Genomic DNA, 21,806 nt, shown 5'->3' on the forward strand with positions numbered 1-21,806 from the left:
CTAAACATATTTGTTTAAGTAATTTACGAATAGAATGCATAAAAACATTGACTAAATGTAGAAAGCGTGATATAAAGAAGCGTGATCGAAACGATATGCCATCGTCACAGCTTACTACAAGTTCTGTTAGTAACTTCACACCACCAGATAAAGAGGAGATGCATAAGGAAGAAAAAAAGAAAACGTTTCTTTTCCATCGGACCTTTTTAATTCCACTTTATTTTCTAAGCCGACATGTTCTGTAGCTGTGCAAACATCTCAGGAAGGGAAACAAGATGGATTAGTAGAAGAAAAAGAAGAAGATTTAACCGCTTCTTTTCAATCAAACCGTCTTCAAGTATTAGCTAAACTTTGTTACCCTATGCAGATGTATGATACTGTAAAAACGTTAACTTACTCATAGCCATGAACGTTAGAAAAACCCTAAGTCTTTCATAATTACTAGCTGAGCTAAAAACATCTGCCCAGTACTTACTTAAAGCGATCCTGCAGCTCGGTGATCCTCTCTCGTACTGCCTGGATGAAGTCGTCGTGCCCAGCTATCTGGCTAGTCACCACCGAGAACTGGTGCCATTTGTACCTCTCAAGGATGCTCAGCATAGCGGCGGTTTGGTGCTCCAACGACGGTGCCAGCTGCAGCTGCAGGCTTGACTGGGACGCTCTCTGTAACAGTGGAGAGAGTCGTTTAGCTGTGTTTATGATGTGAAGCTAACAAAATATGGTTTATAACAGGTCTCACGATGTCTACTTTAGAACTGCTTGCGTTCGTTTTGGACAGTTTGACTTTTACAGCGTGGATATGTTTACCTGTAAAAATAGCAGCTAGTGTTCGTTGCGTTTTCTGTGCTGTCCGTTTCTATGACAACCATTTCTATCTATCACACTTGCTAGTGATGTGAGGTTAAAACCTGGTCAAGAGTTTCTCTCGCCGAGCAAGTGGTTGCGAGCTAGGACTGTACTTTAATTAAGGCCACTCCTGGCCCGTTCCTCTGCCTTCGTCACTATAATATCTAACTGCGGCGGTGTGACATAAGGCCAACTGTAAAAATTTCTGTCTTTCATGTGTGATATGTTCGCCCTCAGCCACTCCCACTACGAGGAGTGGTACGTGTTCAGTTGCCATGTACGTCTCACATCACCATCCATTGCTGAGTGAGACATTATTAAAGAACTTTAACTCCTTTCGTAAGTGATTTGAAATTCGTGTCACATTATGAATTGAAACAGTGTGCTTCGCTGCACAGCGTGTTGGCGTTCCTCGTTAATAAAGACTTAGCCAGTTGGTGGCGCTCCACGGGGCTGCCAGTCACGACTCCGACAATGAGACAAATAGTTGAACTGGACAAGTGAATTATGACCTTTGTAGTCGGGGTCAAGATGGTTTCTGAATCGGAAGCAAATTCGTTTGTGTGTCGGAAAATGATTTCTGGAAGAGACGATTTTGATCCTCGATAGGAACCCTTGTGGGTTTCGTCTTTTCAAGATGTTTTCCTTAAGACTGCACAAGCCGTTTTTTATTTACTATGGATATTTCTCTTTTTTGGGCAAATCATTTTCACGTGGTAACCTGAACCTCAAGATATCTATGTAATCCTTTAGTATGATGTAAATCAAAATCATGTGTGGAACTGGTTACGATGGCCGTGCGAACGACGGACGATCTACACCTGTAATTCAAATTATTCTGTTTGGAATCCTTAAAATGTGTTAAAATGATAACTCCGATTCCGTAAACACAACGTCTGGTAAAGTTAAAAAGCTATATCATGGTTCTAATTCGAGGTTAAAGTTTATTCAAGGTGTTATGTGAACATCGCATGATGAGTGTAGACCGAAAAATTTACAACTGCATTTCGTGGCATTCTTCTCTAATGAAAACGAAACCTCAAAATTATTAGTGGCCGTAAGGCTAGAATTTTCTACGCTTATTGCCTTGCCTATTATTATGGCTGGTTGCCCGATTACGAGTTTGTTTGATGATGATTAGTTTTTTCCTGCCCTCCTAGTTGTTGAAAAATAGATGACTGTCTTTGAATGTTAATGATGGATAGAATGGTGCTGGATGACTATGTTATTTATTCTGCTAGCCAGTCTGTTTGTAGTGGATCCTACTTATTGATTTATTTGGGCTAGTCAGTTTATTGCCTGTTAATTGTTCATGTTCTAGAAGCAAAATTCATTTATATTTGACTATATTCCTTGCCTAGTTAACCAAGGCCGGTTCTAATTCTGACGTTCCGGATACACCACACACACCAAGCATAGCAATAATAATAAATATACAATATAGTTAAGGTTTTTTTTTAATTACATCAACCTCGAATTTTTATCTTGATCTAAGAAATATTTCAACTTCTGATTTTAATTGTTTCACAATATTAATTTTCATTGACATGATATTTCTTCATTTTCTTAGTAGAATTTTAATTTCATCTGTAGGTATGAATGTGTTGATTAAAATCTTTTAACTTTAATGGTGTGGCTCATTTCACATGACATGGTAAGGATGGTTAAAGCTTTAGGTGAGTACTTGTTCCCGGCCTTTTGATGAATCTACTCTTGGAGTGGGCTTCTCCCTTCCACGTTAAATATTGTCATCGGTAAGTATTTTGTTCTGAGGCACTGAGGATAACTAATGTACTCAAATGTCTGTACATTAATGTGTGAATAAATGCCTGTTTCATTCTATCAGTATTTAATCTTTTTGAAGGTGGTCGCCCAGTTGTACTTCACCATTGGCCCCATTTTATATTTTTCTTCGCTAGAAATACTCAATTGGACCTCTGCACTCCTTTCGTATTCGTGCATTTTCTCAGATACAAAGAAAAACATAGAATTATGGATATGAATTCGTGATCTCGTTTTCTACGCCAAAAACATATGCACGACTCTACGCTTTCCCGTGTAGAGAGGATACTTATGTTATTTTTCACTTTACATTCAGGTGGGACAAGTTTTAGTAAACTGTCCCTCGTAAACAAGGGGAAGTGAACTATTTCGTCGATAGAACATAAATTGCATCGAACGATATTGGTGATTTGTGGCATTGAAAGCGAGAGCTTGCCTCCGATATTTAGTATGTATTACGACATGAAATAGATGTAAACACTCTGTTCAAAACCCGCGGTGGGACACTGGGCAATGTTCAGGATACTCGGATATTCAGGATATATTCACAATACGTAACATTTATTTCAAAGAACTTTAATATCTTACTTTATAAACAACTAGATGATGTACCCGTGCTTCGCTACGGAATTCTACATTGTATACAGAATTCTAGGTTAGGTGGTGTACACCTTGTGAGCAAGATTGTATTAAATTGCATAGCTCTTAACGTTAGCCTAGAAATGCAATGAGGAAGTCACCAAACGTCTTTTCTCATATGAAGACTGTGTTGGGGAATTTTCATTGTAATGATAGGCCCGCTTGCCTACCATCAGTCACCATCAGGTTGGGGAATTTCGTTGTAATGGCAGACACTCACTCTCCACCAGTCATTTTACATCCTCAGAAAGACTGTCTTAATGGTTTTCCCAACTGAAATGATCATAGGTCATTGCAATGACGTCAGTAGGAACGGCGCGATTAAAAGCAATGCTTTCATATGAAATACTCCATCAAATGAAAGACAACACAATTTCTCACTTTTAACCAACAGTACTATGCTGGAATTCCAGAGCTGGAATGACCAAGCCGCAGATAGCTCTGATCTGTGAACACTCTCCGTCTTTTTTCGACGGTGTGTGTGTGTGGGGGGGGGGGGGGGGCGGGGGTGGAATGGGAGGCTTATAGTGGAGAGTCCCAGGGCAAAAACTATGCCCTTTTACTAATCTGTTTCCTAGGAGTACCCGATGAGTCGGAAAATCTCAATTCACTATAATGGCAACGGAAAAATCTATCTTACTTGGAGGCAATTTTTTCCTCCAAGCCAGAGGAAAAGCCCCCTCTTCACTGCTAATTTGGAATTAAATGAATGTAGAATTTAATAAACGTGAAGAGGAAGAAGCTTTTCGTAAGAAGCGGCTCTTTTCAGTGTTGACATTTTAGTTATTTATTGAATTGTGTTGCTATAATTTGAAATAGGCTTAAATTGTAATTCTAGACCAGGTCATACTACTACTACTACTACTACTACTAAGTGAGCCTCTGCCGTACGTGTGCATACAGCTCATTCAAAACAGCGCGTCAGAGTAGGGATCGAATAGCTGGAATACTATGATGAACCGCCCGACTCGTTGGCTGAATGGTCAGCGAACTGGCTTTCGGTTCAGAGGGTCCCGCGTTCGATTCCCGGCAGGGTCGGGAATTTTAACCATCATTCGTTAATTTCGCTGGCACGGGGGCTGGGTGTATGTGCTGTCTTCATCATCATTTCATCCTCATCACGACGCGCAGGTCGCCTACGGGAGTCTAATCAAAAGATCTTCACCTGGCGAGCCGAACATGTCCTCGGACACTCCCGGCACTAAAAGCCATACGCCATTTCATTTTATGATGAACCAGTGTGTTACGTACCTGCAGTATCAGAAAATGTATGAACCAGAGGAATGGCATCCTAAAGAAGAAAGTTTTCCAACTCCCCAGCGATTACCCGCCAATGTTCAGTCGGGCTGTTATACTCGGTACGCAGTAGTAATCCCATCTATCGGAGTTGAGCGGCACCATAAGAAACGAAGAACATCACAATAAACAATGGTCAGTGTAAAGTTATTGTTAATCAGTAACAAACAATGGTCAATGTAAAGTTATGGTTGATCAGTGTTATGCGCTTTCGATATTGTAGGCCTTCTGAAATACCACTCTTATCATAGTCGGTACAGTAAAACCGAATGAAACATAAATGATCGGAAATTTTATTGTCTATAACCTTTGTTATGTAGTACTTTTCGATAGCACCAATAATATAGGTACCGGTATTTAAAAAGTAAATTTTAGGCGCCTTCCCCTAAACTACCATTTTATCTCGGGCGAATAAAATTATTCACAGCCTAGACTGTAGTTTCTTATTCCCCGACTCTATATAGCGGTTTTTATTAAATTCTGTTAACCCACTTTCTCGCGGCTCGGCGTTGATATGGACTTAACAACAAAAATACAAATTCATTAATATCTGTGTTATCAGAGCCGGTATGATATAAATGTATAAGACATAATTGATTGGAAATTTAATTCTATATAACTTTAGTTATATAGTATTTATCGACACGACCACTAATGATATAAATATTCGATAATTAAATTTAAGGCCTTCCCCTAAACTACCATTTCACTCAGCGCGAATATAATAAGTTATGGCATAGATTGTAGCGGCTCATCTCCCGACTTTTCATACCGATTTTCATTAAATTCTCTTCAGCCGTTTTCTCGTGATGCGTGTACAGACAGACAGACAGACAGACAGACAGACAGACAGACAGACAGACAGACAGACAGACAGACAGACAGACAGACAGACAGACAGACAGACAGACAGACAGACAGAAATTACGGAAAAGTAAAAAGTACATTTTCTTGTTACTATGGGCATGACCGATACAGAAATACCATTCTTTTCAAATTCTGAGCAATGTACAGACAAAACTCTTATTTTATATATATAGATATATAGATTTATTACTTTGCATTTCTGATACAAAACTTACACCTATTATTGTACAGTGAAACAATCCGGCATCGACAACAACATATTAGGAGACCCAGTGGACTGGCCCAGACCTCGATGAAGGCCAGGACAGAGGCTCATGGAGTTAGGTCGTCACGATACCCTGACGGACGAGTAAAATAAGGCACAGACTTAGTTGGTGGTACCGGGCGAGTTGGCCGTGCGGTTAGGTGCGCGCAGCTGCGAGCTTGCATTCGGGAGATGGTGGGTTCGAATCCCAGCTCTGAAGATGGTTTACCGTGGTCTCCCATTTTCACACAAGGGCTGTGCCTAAATTAAGCCAGCGGACGCTTCCTTCCCGTTCCTATGCCATCTTCGCCATAAGACCTACCTCGTAAAGCAAATTATTAAAAAAAAATGTTAGTACGAGGGTGAGTCCATAAATAAGTCGCAAACATGTGTGTGGCTTATACCATTTTAAATTACGCGCCCAAGTTTTGCCAGCAGATGGCAGCATATATATCCTTGTCGTACGACATCTCGCAGACACTCAATCAGTCAGAGGCTGTTAGTGCACGATGGCACATGTGTTGCATGACTGTACACGAGAAGAACAGCGTGCAGTTGTGCGTTTTCTGTGGGCCTAATTACTGTCCACGGAAGAAGTGCATGCAAAATGCATCCCGTCTATGGTGAAAACTTTTTCTCACGGAGAGCTGTGTTCAATTGGATTCAGAATTTTAACCATGGAAGGAAAAGCATCAGAGGTGGGGAGCGCTTGGAACATCCACCGTACAGTCCAGACTTAGCCCCCAGTGATTTTCATCTGTTAGGGCCCCTAAAATTTCATTTGGATGGCCGTCATTTTGATATAGATGATGCCGTAATCTATGAGGTTACACGTTGGCTGCGACAGCAACCAGAGGACTTCTTTGCTACTGGCTTTCAAGGACTTGTAAGTGACTGAATGTACAGGATGAATATGTGGAAAATTGAAATAAATGCCAGAAAGTTGCTTTGATTATTGTTGCCTCAATTCAGTTTTGCGACTTATTTATTGACTCACCCTCGTAATTTGCACATTGAGTACAATTCCAATGTGAGTGGAAACCGGGGTTGAATTAGAAAATGGCGAATCTGATTAAAAATTTCATGCAGAATTCAATAATATGGTCAGAATGAGGAAATAATAACTACAAACATGATGAAAATCCAAATTAAAAGTGCAGAACGTAAATGTTGAGTGATGCAAGTACGCGATCTCATTGGTCTGACGTCATGGTCCAGGTTGACTGTACTAGCAGACATGGTGTGCTTTGAGAAACAGGACACAGTTCACGGGTTTCTCCTTTATGTTAGTGTCTGGTAAAGTCAAGTTCAATTTCTATACAGTGTGCAATAATCTGAGTGGTATTTTCAGGAATCTTGATGGGCACTAATACAACGCATACCACGCCCAAGCTAATTATTTATCAATGAGCCAAGAAAGAAAGGGATTTTTGGCGAGCCGGAGAAATGCCGGTGATATGTCGGAAAAGTGTACAGTTCGTTGCTGAGAAGATCATTTTAATGTCGGGCTGAGTGACTTAGATGGAATTTTAACCGCTGGCTCAGTCCGGTGGTATTTTAAAGTGCTCAAATACGCCAGCCTCGTGCAGGTAGGTTTACTGGCACGAAAATGAACTCCAGCAGGACTAACTACCGGCATCTCGGCATCTCAAAAAACCGTCAAAATAGTTAGTGGAACGATTATTATAATTTTCATGTAAATAGAATTTGTTTGAACTTTTATTCGCTTTTCCATGCTTGCAATTCTAACAGTAAAACTTTAATTTGGAATATGAAAGAAATAAACAGTGGATAATTTCTGGGTGATCCATTTAAAATTAATATACCAATGGACCACGTGAGAGATATTTTTATTTACTTATTACTATTTACTTATTAATTACTTAAGTTATTTATGTATTTATTTATTTATTTATTTATTTATTTATTTATTTATTTATTTATTTATTTATTTATTTATTTATTTATTTATTTATTTATTTATTTATTTATTTATTGAAGAGCTTACATTTGTAAACAAATTTAGGGCACAATTAAATACTTTATAATACAGCAAAGAGTAAACATCTACATCATGGAAAGCACAACGGGAATTTAGAAAGAAAAACAAATGTATATTTCTACAAAACCAATAGTAGATATATAATGCCGATACGGGCGCACTTTTGAAATCCTTATGCTTTTATGTGGTAAAACGCAATAGTCATAGAATATCGTAATGTATTTGCTTCTATATTTTCCCCCTATGTTGACGCAATACGCATGTCTTTTAATTATTTTTCCATTTCAAGAATTGGTTAGAGTAGTGGTGTGACGCCGGTTCTGATCCACTTTGGGGTGGGGGGTGGAGTGGGGGGTGGGCGGGGGGCGTGGTCTGTGCTCTGATTGGTTGGGGGGTGGGGGTGGGGGCGTGGCCTCTGCTCTGATTGGTGGGTGGGTGGGGGGCGGGGCTTTGCTCTGATTGGTGGGTGGGGGCGGGGCTTTGCTCTGATTGGTGGAGGTGGGGGAGGGTGGGTGTGTTGGTCTGTCTCTGTGGGGGAGGTGAGCGTGCGTGCGCGCGCGCGCGTGCAGGGTGGTGGGGGCGGGGTGTGGCCTCCACCTCCTTGGCGGAGGGGGGTTACGTTTCCCCCCCCTTTGTGCAGCTGTGTGTGTGTGTGTGGCAGGTGCGCGCTCCCCTCCCGCTGAGTCAGCCTCGTTCCCCTCCCCTCGCTCCCCCAGCTGAGTCAGCCTCGTTTCCCCCGCTTCCTTTGTTCTTTTGTGTGTGTGTGTGGCAGGTGCGCTCTCCCACTGAGTTGGTTTGCACGTGCGCTCTCCCGCTGAGCCAGCATCCTTTATCTTCTATTTTTAAACATGCATGCACGTGCACCCTCCCGCTGAGTTGGCTTGCACGTGCGCTCTCCTGCTGCGATGAGTTTAGTATATATATAGCCAGCATTCGTTTGTGGAAACGTATTCGCTGGTTCTGCGACCTTGCTTGTGTACATCAGTGATCTATTACATATATCCTTGATTGCTGCTCGCGCTGTTCGGGATTGACCAGAGATTTGATTCACACCTAATCTTTTGGTAAGTTTTTTTCTCTCTGTTTCTTTGTAACGCAATGTAATAAGTTATAACTTGATTGAATAGAGAGGATAATATTAGGATTTCTTTTTTTGGTTTCAGAGTGTGATTTAACTGTTTGCCATCAAGTTATGGACTTGTTGAAGAAACTTTCTACTTTATCTAAATCAAGAGGAAGCGAGTATAGACCGCTAGATCAATTAGCGGTCAATGAAGTTTACAATGTGCTCTCGTACCGAGCTGTTAAAACTCGGTACGGGAGGCGAATTGTTGCAGATATTTTAGAAAAATCTGGTGACGAAGAGGTGGCAACATCAGTATTTTTACCAGCTCAGTACCAAGAACTAACCGACAACGACGTGGAGGAATTAAATCAAAGAGGATTGAAGCTCATATATAAAGGCAAAATAAATTCACGTAACGAGGTAGATTTTGTTAAATAGAAAGTTTAAAGTGTTTGCTTTAACATTGTTCATGCATGTATAGGGGGAAGGGTAGTCTGCTGAGGAGGAGAAGGCGCTAGAATCTTCCCTACCTATGTTTTATCTACCATAGTTTTTAGCTGTGTTTATATGTGTGCCTAAGCTGTTTTTTGTTTATATGTGTGCCTAAAATATGAAATATAAGCATATAAGTGTAAGACAGAGAGAAGGAATCGAACAGTTAGTTATAGTTTCTTCATGTCTTGAGGGTTGTAAGGCAGAAGAAGTAGAAGAAGACTGTTGGTTAAACAATATTACACCCTTAACGTTTACTGTATACACATCAGATTCTTCGAAAGAATACTATCAAGAGCACAGGAAAAATGTTGATGAGTGTGTGTTACGTGTGATATTACAGACTCCAGGGTTGGATAAAAATGCTCATTTTTTAATAATTTCTGGTTATAACTACAAAACTCTAAGGTTTGAATCGAATGTGATAGTGTTTACTGATATGTACAGTAAGATATATCAACAGCATTTGTTATGCAGTCTTCAAGATGAGTGTGATTCCGAACTAATTCACTGTTCTTGTGACGTTATACATTCCCCGTATTCGTGGATTCAAAAACAGTTATTGAACTACAATACGGATGTACATACTGTGTACAGCAACTGTCATTACTGTCTATTTAAAGTAAAGAAATTATGTCAAATGTATTAATGTTTATTGATATGTACAGTAAGGTATATCATTAGCATTTGTTATGAAGTCTTGAGAACAAGTGTGATTTGAAACTAATTCCTTGTTCTAGTAGCATTATACATTCCTTTCGCAATGGTGGATTCATGCGGATGTACATAACTGTTATTGTTGTTTTTTATTAAAACATAGAGAAATTAGGTAAACAATGATGGAACCAAAACGTTTGAGGTTATCAGAAGAACTTTCCTTTTCTTTGGATAATGTAACAAACAATCATAAATTTGAAGAATTTTTAAGTGACACATACACCTCCGTAGAGAGTATGTTAGAACAATGTGGTTTGGACAGAGGGTTGAATGTGTCTGTAGACGTTATTCCATCAACTCATCTTTCAATCTATGAACCCACGTTAATTGAAAATACAAATGAATTGAATACATATTGGGTAAATCTAGTTGACAGTCTAAAGAATTGTATACAAAACAATTGTTTAAGCAAAGTAACTGTAAGAGTAGAAAAATGTTGTATGGCTTGGACATTACTAGAAACTAGTTACAGGACGCGTATGTTTACTGGGTCAATTAGAAATAGTTGTGAGTTGAAGGATCCTAAATTGTTTTTGGAAAGGTGTTACATATGGTTTAAAAAGTATGTGCAAAAAGCGTTAGAAAGCAGTGCGCTTAAAGTAAACACATCATTGATATCTGAACACATATTGCCTAGTTCGGATCAGACAACTAAACTTCACACCAACACCAAAAATCATATTATTACTATTGCAACAGATTTACGAGAGTGGTATGAAGAAAATGTTGTGCAAGAGACCTTAACCAAATTGAGTCGCTATCCAGAGAGAGATTCTGGGTGGGCTCTTAAGTCGCTGTTGGAACTGCGAATAAACATAAATTCATATGTAGGATTTCATGCGGGTCACCATTTGAAATTACCTAAAGCCATACGGGATAAGAAAGCTGTTGTTAATGTACAATGCAACGATGACGACTGTTTTGCATGGTCAATTGTAGCTGCTCTTAATCCAGCAAGAACGCATACCGAGCGTCGATCATCATATCCAGACTATAGAAGTGTTTTAAACTTAGAAGGAATTTCATTTCCTATGGAAATACAAAAGTTGTCTAAATTTGAAAACCAAAACGATATATCAGTAAATGTGTATGGAGTAATGTATGAAAATGGAAAGTGGATGTATGCAGGGCAAGATAGCAATCAACCGTTTACAATTGTACCTATTTACATTACAAAGAAATTAGAGGGTTCTGCAAGGAAGCATGTAAACCTATTGCTGCTCCAAACGGAACAAGATAACGTTGTATACCATTTTTCGTGGATCAAATCTCTATCTCGGTTAGTGTCTTCAACAGTTAACAAACATAATCATAAGATCTATGTGTGTGAACGCTGTTTATCATACTTTGGTACACAACTCAGACTAGATAACCACATTGTTACGTGTAGTCAATTTAATCCTGTAAAGTTAGAAATGCCGAAAGAGAATGAAAAAATAATCAAGTTCATTCATTATAAACATAAAGAAATAGTTCCTTTTACTATTTATGCTGACATCGAATGCGTTTTGAACCCGATTGACACGGCTATGCCAAACAATGAAACTTCCTATACAGCTCCCTTGAATTATCACAGAGCGCACAGTATCGCTTACTATTTGCATTGTTCTTACAATGAAACATACAGTAGATTTAATTTATATCGCGGAGACGATTGTTGCGAATGGTTTGTTAGAGAATTATCTAGTATTGTTCAAGATATAGCACATTATTATGCTCAAGTAGTTCCGAAAGAGGAACTTAATAGAGATCAGGAAGAAGAATATTTAGGAGCAATTACTTGTCATATTTGCGAAAAAGAGTTTGTCGCAACAGATGTTAAAGTTAAAGATCATGACCACTTAACTGGAAAATTTCGTGGTGCTAGTCACCAGTGTTGTAATCTACAGTACACCTTACCGAATTACATACCAGTCTTTTTTCATAATTTGAGTGGATACGATAGTCATTTTATTATCAAACAATTGTGTGAGAAGATTGTAGAGGTAGAGGAGAATGATGATAATGCGAGTGAGGTATTTAATCCAGGAAGGGTGACATTAATACCTACTAATACAGAACGCTATAAGTCGTTTACTAAAGTTGTTCCTGTTGTTGATAGTAAAGCTTTCAGGTCGTTGCAATTACGATTTCTTGATTCATTCAACTTCTTAGGCAGTTCATTAGAGAAATGTGCTTTGTACATGAACAATGATGCTAAACATATCACGCGGAAATATTTTCCAGATGCTGTTCATTTCGAATTGATGTGTCAAAAAGGTGTTTTTCCTTACGAATATGTAAAGGAAATAAGCGTATTAGATGAAAGAAGTTTACCACCAAAAGATATGTTTGGTAGTTTGCTTACTGGTAGTTCTATTTCTGAGATAGAATATGAACGAGCACAACGTGTATGGAAAACTTTTAATTGTGTTACTTTGGGTGACTATTCAGATTTGTATTTGAAAACTGATGTGCTACTTTTAGCAGATATTTTTGAAAATTTTAGAAAGGTGTGCAGAGAGACTTATGGGTTGGATCCTGCTCATTATTTTACTGCTCCTGGTTTAGCTTGGAGTTCGCTTCTAAAGACAACAAAAGTTCACATAGAACTCATCACCGATGTGGATATGATGCAATTTGTAGAAAGAGGTATTCGAGGAGGAGTAGTATATTGTGCTCATAGGTATGTTGAAGCTAACAATAAATACATGAGCGATTACAACCCAGAAATACTCGACTCTTACTTACTGTACTTGGATGTAAATAACCTATATGGGTGGGCTATGATGCAGTATCTCCCAGTAGGCAATTTTTCTTGGGTAGAAAATGTAGATGAATTTGATGTGCTAAATGTAGATGATGAATCTGAAATAGGTTATATTTTAGAAGTGGATTTATCATATCCTAAAGAAATACATGATTGGCATAACGATTTTCCACTTTGTCCTGAAATGAGGAAATCTCCTGCACAAAAGGCTCTTCCTAAACTTATGACAACACTACATAATAAACATCGGTATGTGTTGCATTATCGAAACTTGAAACAATGTTTAAAGTATGGTTTGCAATGTTTAAAAATTTACAGAATACTACAATTTAATCAAGCTCCTTGGATGAAACCTTACATTGAATTGAATACAGAAAAACGTAAGCAAAGCACAAACGATCTTGATAAAAACTTTTTCAAGTTAATGAATAATTCCGTTTTTGGTCGCACACTAATGAATGTGAGAAAGTTTAGGGATGTTAAATTGACGACACGTTGGGATGGACCTTTTGGTGCTGGGCGTTTAATAGCGCAACCTACCTTTAAGAAACGAGTCATTTTTGATGAATCGTGTGCAGCTATTGAAATGGAAAGGGTGATAGTCAAGAGCGATAAACCAATGTTTGTAGGAATGGCGATATTAGACTTATCTAAAACAAAGGTAGTTGATTTTCATTATGCGTACATGAAGCAAAAGTATCCAAAGGAGGGGGACCTTACATTAGTGTATACTGATACAGATAGCCTTATTTATCATATAAAAACTAAGGATGTTTACGCAGATATAAAGGAAGATATTGCTGAATGGTTTGATACAGGAGACTATTCAGAGGATAATCCTTACAGAATTCCTAGAATGAATAGACGTGAAATAGGCTACATGAAGGATGAATTGTCAGGTGTGTTGTTTTGTAAATTTATTGGACTTAGAGCAAAAATGTATGCTATAAAAACAGAAAAGAAAACTGTAACAAAAGCCAAAGGTGTAAAATCTACAGCGAATTTGACAATAGATGATTATGAGGAGTGTTTCAGAGAAAATAAGCATATGATGAAAAATCAGTATTCTATACAATCAAATCTTCATCATGTGTTTACTGTGTGTCAAAACAAAGTAGTTTTAACACCAGATGATGATAAACGATACATCCAATCAGATGGTATTTCAACTTTAGCGTGGGGTCATTACCGCATTGATGGTGATAGTAAAGAAGTATAAGAAGTATGATGTTTCATGTACTAATTAAAATGTATGTACAGGAACTAATAAATTATTTGTGTACCTATTTGATTGTTATTAAAGTATAAATGAAGTGATTATATATGTAATTAAATGTAAAAGAGCTAGTTTGTAAAAATAAAAAATAATAAATTTATATATATTGCTTGTTTTTATTTTAACAATAAGGAAGGTGGTGAAATAAATAATACACAAAAGAGGTTATATGATATTTATTTAATCAAGACACATATACAAAAAATGTGTATATATAAACATAATTACACCATCTTTTTTATTATTTATTCCTTTGGACAGCAAGAACTATTATAATACATCTCCTTCACCTTTTTTTGTTTACACATACGACAGTCCTTCTTCATACTGGGAGTACCATCTATTTGAGTAGTAGCGTTTGGATCGTTGTTGAAGTAATGTTCATAACAATATTCATATTCAGGATGTTTTTCCTTGAATTCATCTGGCAGTATGTTCCAAAGAAAAGGAAGTTGATGATCAGCAAGCGAAATCAGAATCTCATCGGGCATATAACACCAGTCCAGAGTGTTGAATGATTTAAGTCCACTATGACGATATTTGTTTATAGAAGCACTCACCATACGCATAACATTACTCTCTTTAGAGAGCCAATCATGCATGTGTTTATTATGCCATAACGCACATTTCTGTTTTTCTTCTTGATGTAGTTCACACGGAAAGTATTTATCATCACTGGTTTCTTCTGCTGTCAAGGCTGCTTTCGAACATCCGTACATTGACAAATCAGCAACAGGTTTAGAAAAAACAGTTTTAAACTCTTCACCCAATCCGTTCACCACAACGAAACATTTGTTTTGTAAGTCTTTTAAAAATTTTTTTAACTTATCTTGTTTGTCGAATTTAATTAAAGCTGCACAACTAAAGTCAGCATCCTTGGTGTATTCACAGAAAGCACATTCAACTCGCCCATTTTCCAAAGGTTTCAGATCGATGAGAACTAGTGGAGACTGTTCCATGATGAAAGAGAAGTACACGCACATGGAGTGAAGGTTTCCTCTTAGCCCACATCTCTTTTATAGTAACTCCATCAATAAACACTTTATAGATGGCGACACGAGCGCGGTGAAGGAAGCGTTGATTTATGACGACACCACCCTATTCTTCAGTCATACCTATTTTTAAGTTCTAGTATAGTATGTTCCATAATAACAGAGAAGTATGCAAGCATGGCGAGTGTTTCTTCTCAAGTCTACATCTGTTTTATGGTAACTTCTCCGCTAAGTGGTTTATAAGCCACAATTCGGTCATGAAGAAGAAGTGCGTAAAGAGATGTATTCGCAGGAATGTCGGTGTCGGTTTCAAATTCTACACGAATGTCGACTGGAGATGAGCGAATAGAGTCATTTTGGTGAGAACAATCGATAATAATCAAAGGTGCCAATGTTTTAAACTCTAGTCTACCAAGCATAGGTCCAACGATTTCATTTTCCTCTAATGAGTAATAAACAGCTTGAAATTTTGTATACATATCATACAGTTCGGAAAAGTCTCCAGCACTTATTTTAACACGTATGTCTTCATTTGGATAATATTCCTCATTGAGAAAGACTTTTAGTTTAGAAATATTACAATGATCAAACACACAAGCATTAGTGCTTTTTTTCTTTCTGTCAGTTTGAAATCCGAAGATAATAAAACGTGGTTTTTCTAGTTGTGAAGATGCTTTTATTGTCCAATTCATTCGTTTGGTTGCAGGCAGAGAAGGAAGTTCATACAATTCCCACGATCGAAATGCGATTTGCAAGTTCTCATTTCTTTCTACAATGTTAAGCATGCGTGCTTGTTCTTGGTGGGAGAGAGAGAGTGAAGGCACCTTCCAATAAATATCCTCAATAATTATATTAGAGTTATCATTATCTTCTGTAGATTTGAGGGTGCAATTATCGTTGCTACTTCTAATTAATACTAGTTCGTGGGAGCAACCTGTGATACACTTTTGATAATCTTCAGCAAAACCTAAAATATTAGAAAGAGGCATAACGATGTGAAAGTAACCTGTTGTAGGGTCAGCTAGGGCATAACCTGGACTGACAGGGAACCAACCGGTATTTTGGAGATTGGTTGTAGATTTCGTTGATGCAAAAGTCTTCATAGTACTTGCTATTCCCAAATTCCTTGTTCGATCGATTTCTGTACCATTAAGTTCATATCGACATTCGCTGAAGAGAAAAGCACCGAAATTGCTATCTAGGGTAGCAGAAGTGGATATAGCTCCTGCTCCGTTTGTAACTTTACCTATAACGTGAAGAGAACTTTTTGAAGGCAACAGATGGTATTCCTGCTTGCGTGCTGGGATTCGTATTTCATCATTGTATCCGAATGTTGTACCTGCGTAAGGGCGATAGGTTCGCTCCTTAACAGCAGTAATAGAACGATTGAAAACAGGTTTTTCTTCTATGTTTAGCGTACGAAACATGGTGGAGGTGTTGTTTACCATACAAAAGTTTAGCTCACTATGAGCAAAACACGGAGTGTGTTTTACCTTTATAAGGACTGATAGCACTAAAACTTAAAGCTTTCGTTTGTAACTGTTGTACATATTGGGTGTACGTGTGTCCGTTTGTAATAACTTTATGATCCCGCCTGTAACTGAACTTATAACGTGAGGATTACAAGAGATAGTATCCTTGCTCGCGTAATAGGGGATTCGTATTTCATCATTGTATCCTGCAGTACCCGAAGTAGAATGATTGAAAAACGGTTTTTCTTCTTTTGGCGCTTGAGACATGATGAATATGTTGTTTACTCTATAAAGGCTTAGCTGACTGTAGGTGAGAACGAGGTGTGTCTGTTTAGTTTTATATCTTTATAAGGGTAAAGAACTTTGTATCCTAAAGATTCCAGATATCGTTTGTTGCTTAATGTCAATGGTTTTAGATAGATGTGGTTCGAAGCTTTACGTTCTCCACTACCACTTCTATCGCTTGTATTTCTGTAGACGATTCCCATGTGTTCATTCGATAGGTCGTATGTGAAGCGTAACCGAAAGGTTTTCGTCAAGTAAATCAACCTTATTTTCAGTTTGATCTTTGAGAGTCACAGTGATGTTGTTTACACTTTGTAAGGCAATAGGATAATAAATGATAGGTAAGGGTTGCTCAACTATTTTATACCCTGGAGCAACGTTAGGATAAAAATCGTAAATGGAATGTGTACGTTTTCCGTTTAAAAATGCACCGCTTGCAATATTGCACTCTACACGGATAACGTTAATGTTCGAAATGCAGATAGGGGAAGGTGAGATATTAGTTGTGTTTGGTTTCAAAATAGTTCGCCCGAAACCAAGAATAGGTGCCAAAGAATCGTCAACGGTGAAATCGATTGTATACTTGCTGTAAAGTTTTGATTTTAACGTATGTTTGTCAAAGGTTAAAGTAAAATTACTGTTGGGTCTGTTTGTACCATTCTTTTCGTATTCATGTGTTTGATCAGGAGTATCTCCTATTCGTGCAAACTTTCTATTTAAAACATCTATAAGATCCTGAATTTCATACATTCCTGGTGGTATCTTTATATCATGATTGATATCTTTATGTTTACCTACATACCTAATTCTCAGAAGATTATTATTTTTAGTTATGTTAGGAATCGTGTATGAGGTATACAAACTCTTCATGCCTACTTCGTACGAATAGTCATCTAAAACAAGCGCTGGAGATAGTTCCATGCTCAATTCCGACCCATTTCCAGTCAACGTGTACACCGACTCCTTTCTACTCTTCATGATGAATGATGTGTTGTCAACACTTATCAGCAGTATTTATAGTTAGTAGAAACTGTAGACATAAATGTCCACAAATAACGCTATCAAAAGATTGGTATCGTTCGTAGTTATATAGAATACGGTTACAACCACGCAAATAGCGTGATACTTCACAAGGTGGTCTCAAATCACCAAAACTGTCAAAATAGTGTGCATGCTTCCCTCTTTTATATATTGCTACCCAGTGTGAACCTGAAAGGGAAGAGGGTTCTAGATTTACAATACAACTCTCGTTTTTGTGTGCGTACTTAGGCAACGTGTCTCTCATGTAAACACCACGAAAATAAGGAATTCCTAACTGTAAGGCATACTGATGTAATTCAATGTTAGAGAGCGGTTTGTATGGTAGTTTCAGAGGTATAGACCCAATCCTTTTTTGTAAGGAGCTAAATAGAGACCTTTTCCGCCCCGTAAAGCTACTGCTTCCATGACATGGTTGTGACGTTGCATCTCGGACAGTTGCTCTCTTGCTTTTTTGGCTTTGTTTATAGCGTTCACTACACCTGCCGCTCCTCCCGCTAGGCTTCCTAAGGCTGATAGGCCTGCGAATAGTGGAATAAGTGGAATAATCCCCCCCAACTTTTTTGTGGTAATGGGATAACTCTTCTTCTTTTTCCTACACTGTTGTTGTTCTTGTTGTTGTTTCCTACAGCTTTGCGTGCAGCTCTGAGTGCTGCGGAAGCTGCCTGCTTGATGCCGACACCTGGTCCTAGACGTGCGAGCGCAGAGCGAGCTTTCTGAATAGCTAACAATAAATGGTTTTTTCTTTTTTGTCTTCTTTGTTTTCCAGCTCCTAGCTTTGCCTTGCCTTTCATAATTCCAGCCACGGCTAACGCCGCAAGCCTTTCTCGTACGCTTGCGTCCCGTGACTTGACTCGAGCCCAAGCCTTAGAAGCTAATACTCGATCGGCTTCACGTCGATGATTTGCATCAGTTTCTTGGTACGCAATATCGTGCTCTTTGCACGCTTTATCTAGAGGATTGATGCCTGGATCACCACGTTTCAACCGTTTTTCGAGTCGGGTGCCTGGTCCACAATACTGGTAACCTGGAATGTGTGCTTCAAATGGGAGGTGGTCAATACCTTTGTTTATAATTTTATTCAATAACCCACGTCCACAACAAGTCTTCTTCTTCTTCTTCTTATTTTTCTTCGTCTTCTTTGTTGTACTAGTAACGTTGTTGTTACTCGTTCGAGTGACAAACATCGTGTGAAAGCTTTCACCTCAAGGTAAGCATATATATATAAGCATGCAGGTGATGCATATCATTCAGTCCGCTATGGTTAAAACGGTAAAACAAACCATCTCTCTACCTGTTCGTGTAATAGAAGACGGTGATGGAGGAGGAGAACAAAATGCTGTGCGACGCCACAGTGTTCTCCTTCCAAACTCTTTGCGTTGTATCATATGTGGTCCATCGAATTGTGGAAAAACTAATCTTATGATTAATCTGTTGGAACACCCAAATGGTTTGCGTTTCGCCAACGTCTACGTCTATTCGAAATCGTTACAGCAAAGTAAATATGCTCGCTTAGAAAAGGTGCTGGCTTCCATTCCAAGTATCTCCTATTACAGCTATTCTGAAAACGAAGATGTTATACGTCCTGAAGAAACAAAACCTCACTCTGTGATTATTTTCGATGATGTAGCGTGCGATAAACAAAGTATTATGAAAACATATTTTAGTATGGCTAGACATTTTGGTGTTGATGTGTTTTATCTATGTCAAACTTACACCTGTCTACCCAAACATTTACTTCGAGATAACGCAAATTTTATTATATTATTTAGACAAGATGTTGGAAACCTAAAGCATGTGTACGATGATCATGTTAATACGGATATGAGCTTCGATGAGTTTAAGGAACTCTGCGCTCAGTGTTGGAATGAAAATCGATATAGTTTCCTTGTTATCGATAAAGATAGTGAATTACATAACGGACGGTATCGTAATGGATTCGATAAGTATTTCGATACACGGAAGGTATAAATACTGCGAATATAATATGGATCATGTTCATTTGATCTACTGAGTAGTGAGTGTAAACATCATGGAGGTATGTGGAAATGTTAAGGTTGCTGTATCTTACCCAGTACTGGAAGATGATATACCAACTAAGGCTTATGTGGATGGTATTTTGTTTGAAGCTGTAGCCAATAACTTATACCGCACTGAAGATGGAGATTATTCATTAAATAATAAGCGACTACGTTGTGTAGCCGACCCTATACTTGAAAATGATGCATGTAATAAAAAATTTGTTGTAGATTCTCTTAACGAATTCAAGAAAACAATTGTTAACAATTCTGGAGTGGGAAGTTTGGAATTAGGATCCACTACAGTTACCGGAATAGTAAATCAAAACACAGCTCCTAATGCAGTGACCTTGGAACATCTTCATAATTATACACATTCTAAAGAGTATTTAGACGAATCAGTTGTAAAAGAACTTAATGAATTGAAACGTAAGGTTGACACTTACGCTGATATTTTTGATATTCAAACAGAGAGTGATATAGATGTTAAGAAAAGAAGACTAACCGGTTTAGAAGATCCAAGAAAACCTCTTGATGCGGTAAATAAACAATATTTGGAACTGTATGCATCTAGTCAGGAAGATGTTAATGCTGTTGTAGAAAGCATAAACCAAGCTGTAAACGAACTCAAATCAAACTTAAATAAGCAAAATGACATTATAGAAGTAAACACTGATAACCTCAATATACACAATAAACGCATATCTAAAGCTTCTAATCCAATTGATTCTCAAGATGTTGTTACGTTGCATCATCTTGAGAATTATGCATATAACAAACAATACACAGACTGTGTGATAGCCAACCATCAAAATGATATTAATGAACTTAAACAGAACGTTGCTCACTTTGATATAAAAGAAGAAACCATTAACATAAAAGGTAAACGTCTATCTGATGTTTCAGACCCTGAAAATGATCAAGATGCTATTACTCTACACCACTTAAAAAATTATGCATACAACAAACAGCATACCGATAGCATAGAGGCTAACTATAAGCAAGACATCACTGATCTCACTCATATAACTGATGTAGTAACCAATGATATCAATAAACTTAACAATAACGTTACCAATCATGTTGCTCACTTTGATATAAAAGAAGATACTATCAATATAAAAGGCAAACGTCTATCCGGGGTTTCAAACCCCAAAGAAGCTCAAGATGTGGTGACTTTGCAGCATCTAGAAAGTTATGCATGCAGCAAACAACATACTGATAACATAGAGATTGTCTATAAGCAAGATATTGCTGACCTTAAAACCCGTATATCAGATGTGGTGGTCAAAGATATCAATGAACTCAAAAATAACGTTTGCAATCATGTTGCTCAGTTTGATATAAACGAAGAAACCATTAACATAAAAGACAAACGACTATCTGGGGTTTCAAACCCTAAAGAAGCTCAAGATGTTGTCACTTTGCAGCACCTAGAAGATTATGTGTACAACAAACAGCACACCGATAATATAGAGACTAATTATAAGCAAGACATCGCTAATCTTCAAACTCACATAACTGATGTAGTAGTCAATAATCTTGATGAACTTAAAAATAACGTTACCAATCACGTTGAGCACTTTGATATAAACGAAGATACTATCAACATAAAAGGCAAACGTTTATCTGATGTTTCAAACCCCAAAGAAGCTCAAGATGTCGTCACTTTACAGCATCTAGAAAATTATGCATGCGGCAAACAAGATATTGATAAAATAAAGGTCTACCATAAGCAAGACATAGCTAATCTTAAAAATTTCATAACTGATGTAGTAATCTATGATATCAACGAACTTAAAAATAACGTTAGCAATCACTTTGCTCATTTTCATATTAACGAAGAGACTATTGATATAAATGACAAACGACTATCTGGTGTTTCAAACCCCAAAGAAGCTCAAGATGTTGTCACTCTGCACCACCTGGAAGATTATGCGTACAACAAACAGCACACCGATAACATAGAGGTTACCTATAAGCAAGACATCGCTACACTCAAAGCTAGCATGACTAAAACGCTTA

At 37.9% G+C, this 21,806-nt stretch overlaps 1 protein-coding gene across 1 annotated transcript in view; it reads right to left on the reverse strand.

The window, feature by feature from the left end:
- Nucleotides 1-21,806, reverse strand: part of Nmdar2 (NMDA receptor 2) — an 826,846-nt gene that overhangs the window by 638,123 nt on the left and 166,917 nt on the right. The window contains exon 2 of the mRNA XM_067148050.2: nt 476-663. Within this exon, the coding sequence (XP_067004151.1) occupies nt 476-663 (188 nt within the window). The remainder of the gene's footprint in view (nt 1-475; nt 664-21,806) is intronic.

This window comes from Anabrus simplex, chromosome 5 (assembly GCF_040414725.1).
Source record: "Anabrus simplex isolate iqAnaSimp1 chromosome 5, ASM4041472v1, whole genome shotgun sequence".
NCBI lineage: Eukaryota > Metazoa > Arthropoda > Insecta > Orthoptera > Tettigoniidae > Anabrus > Anabrus simplex.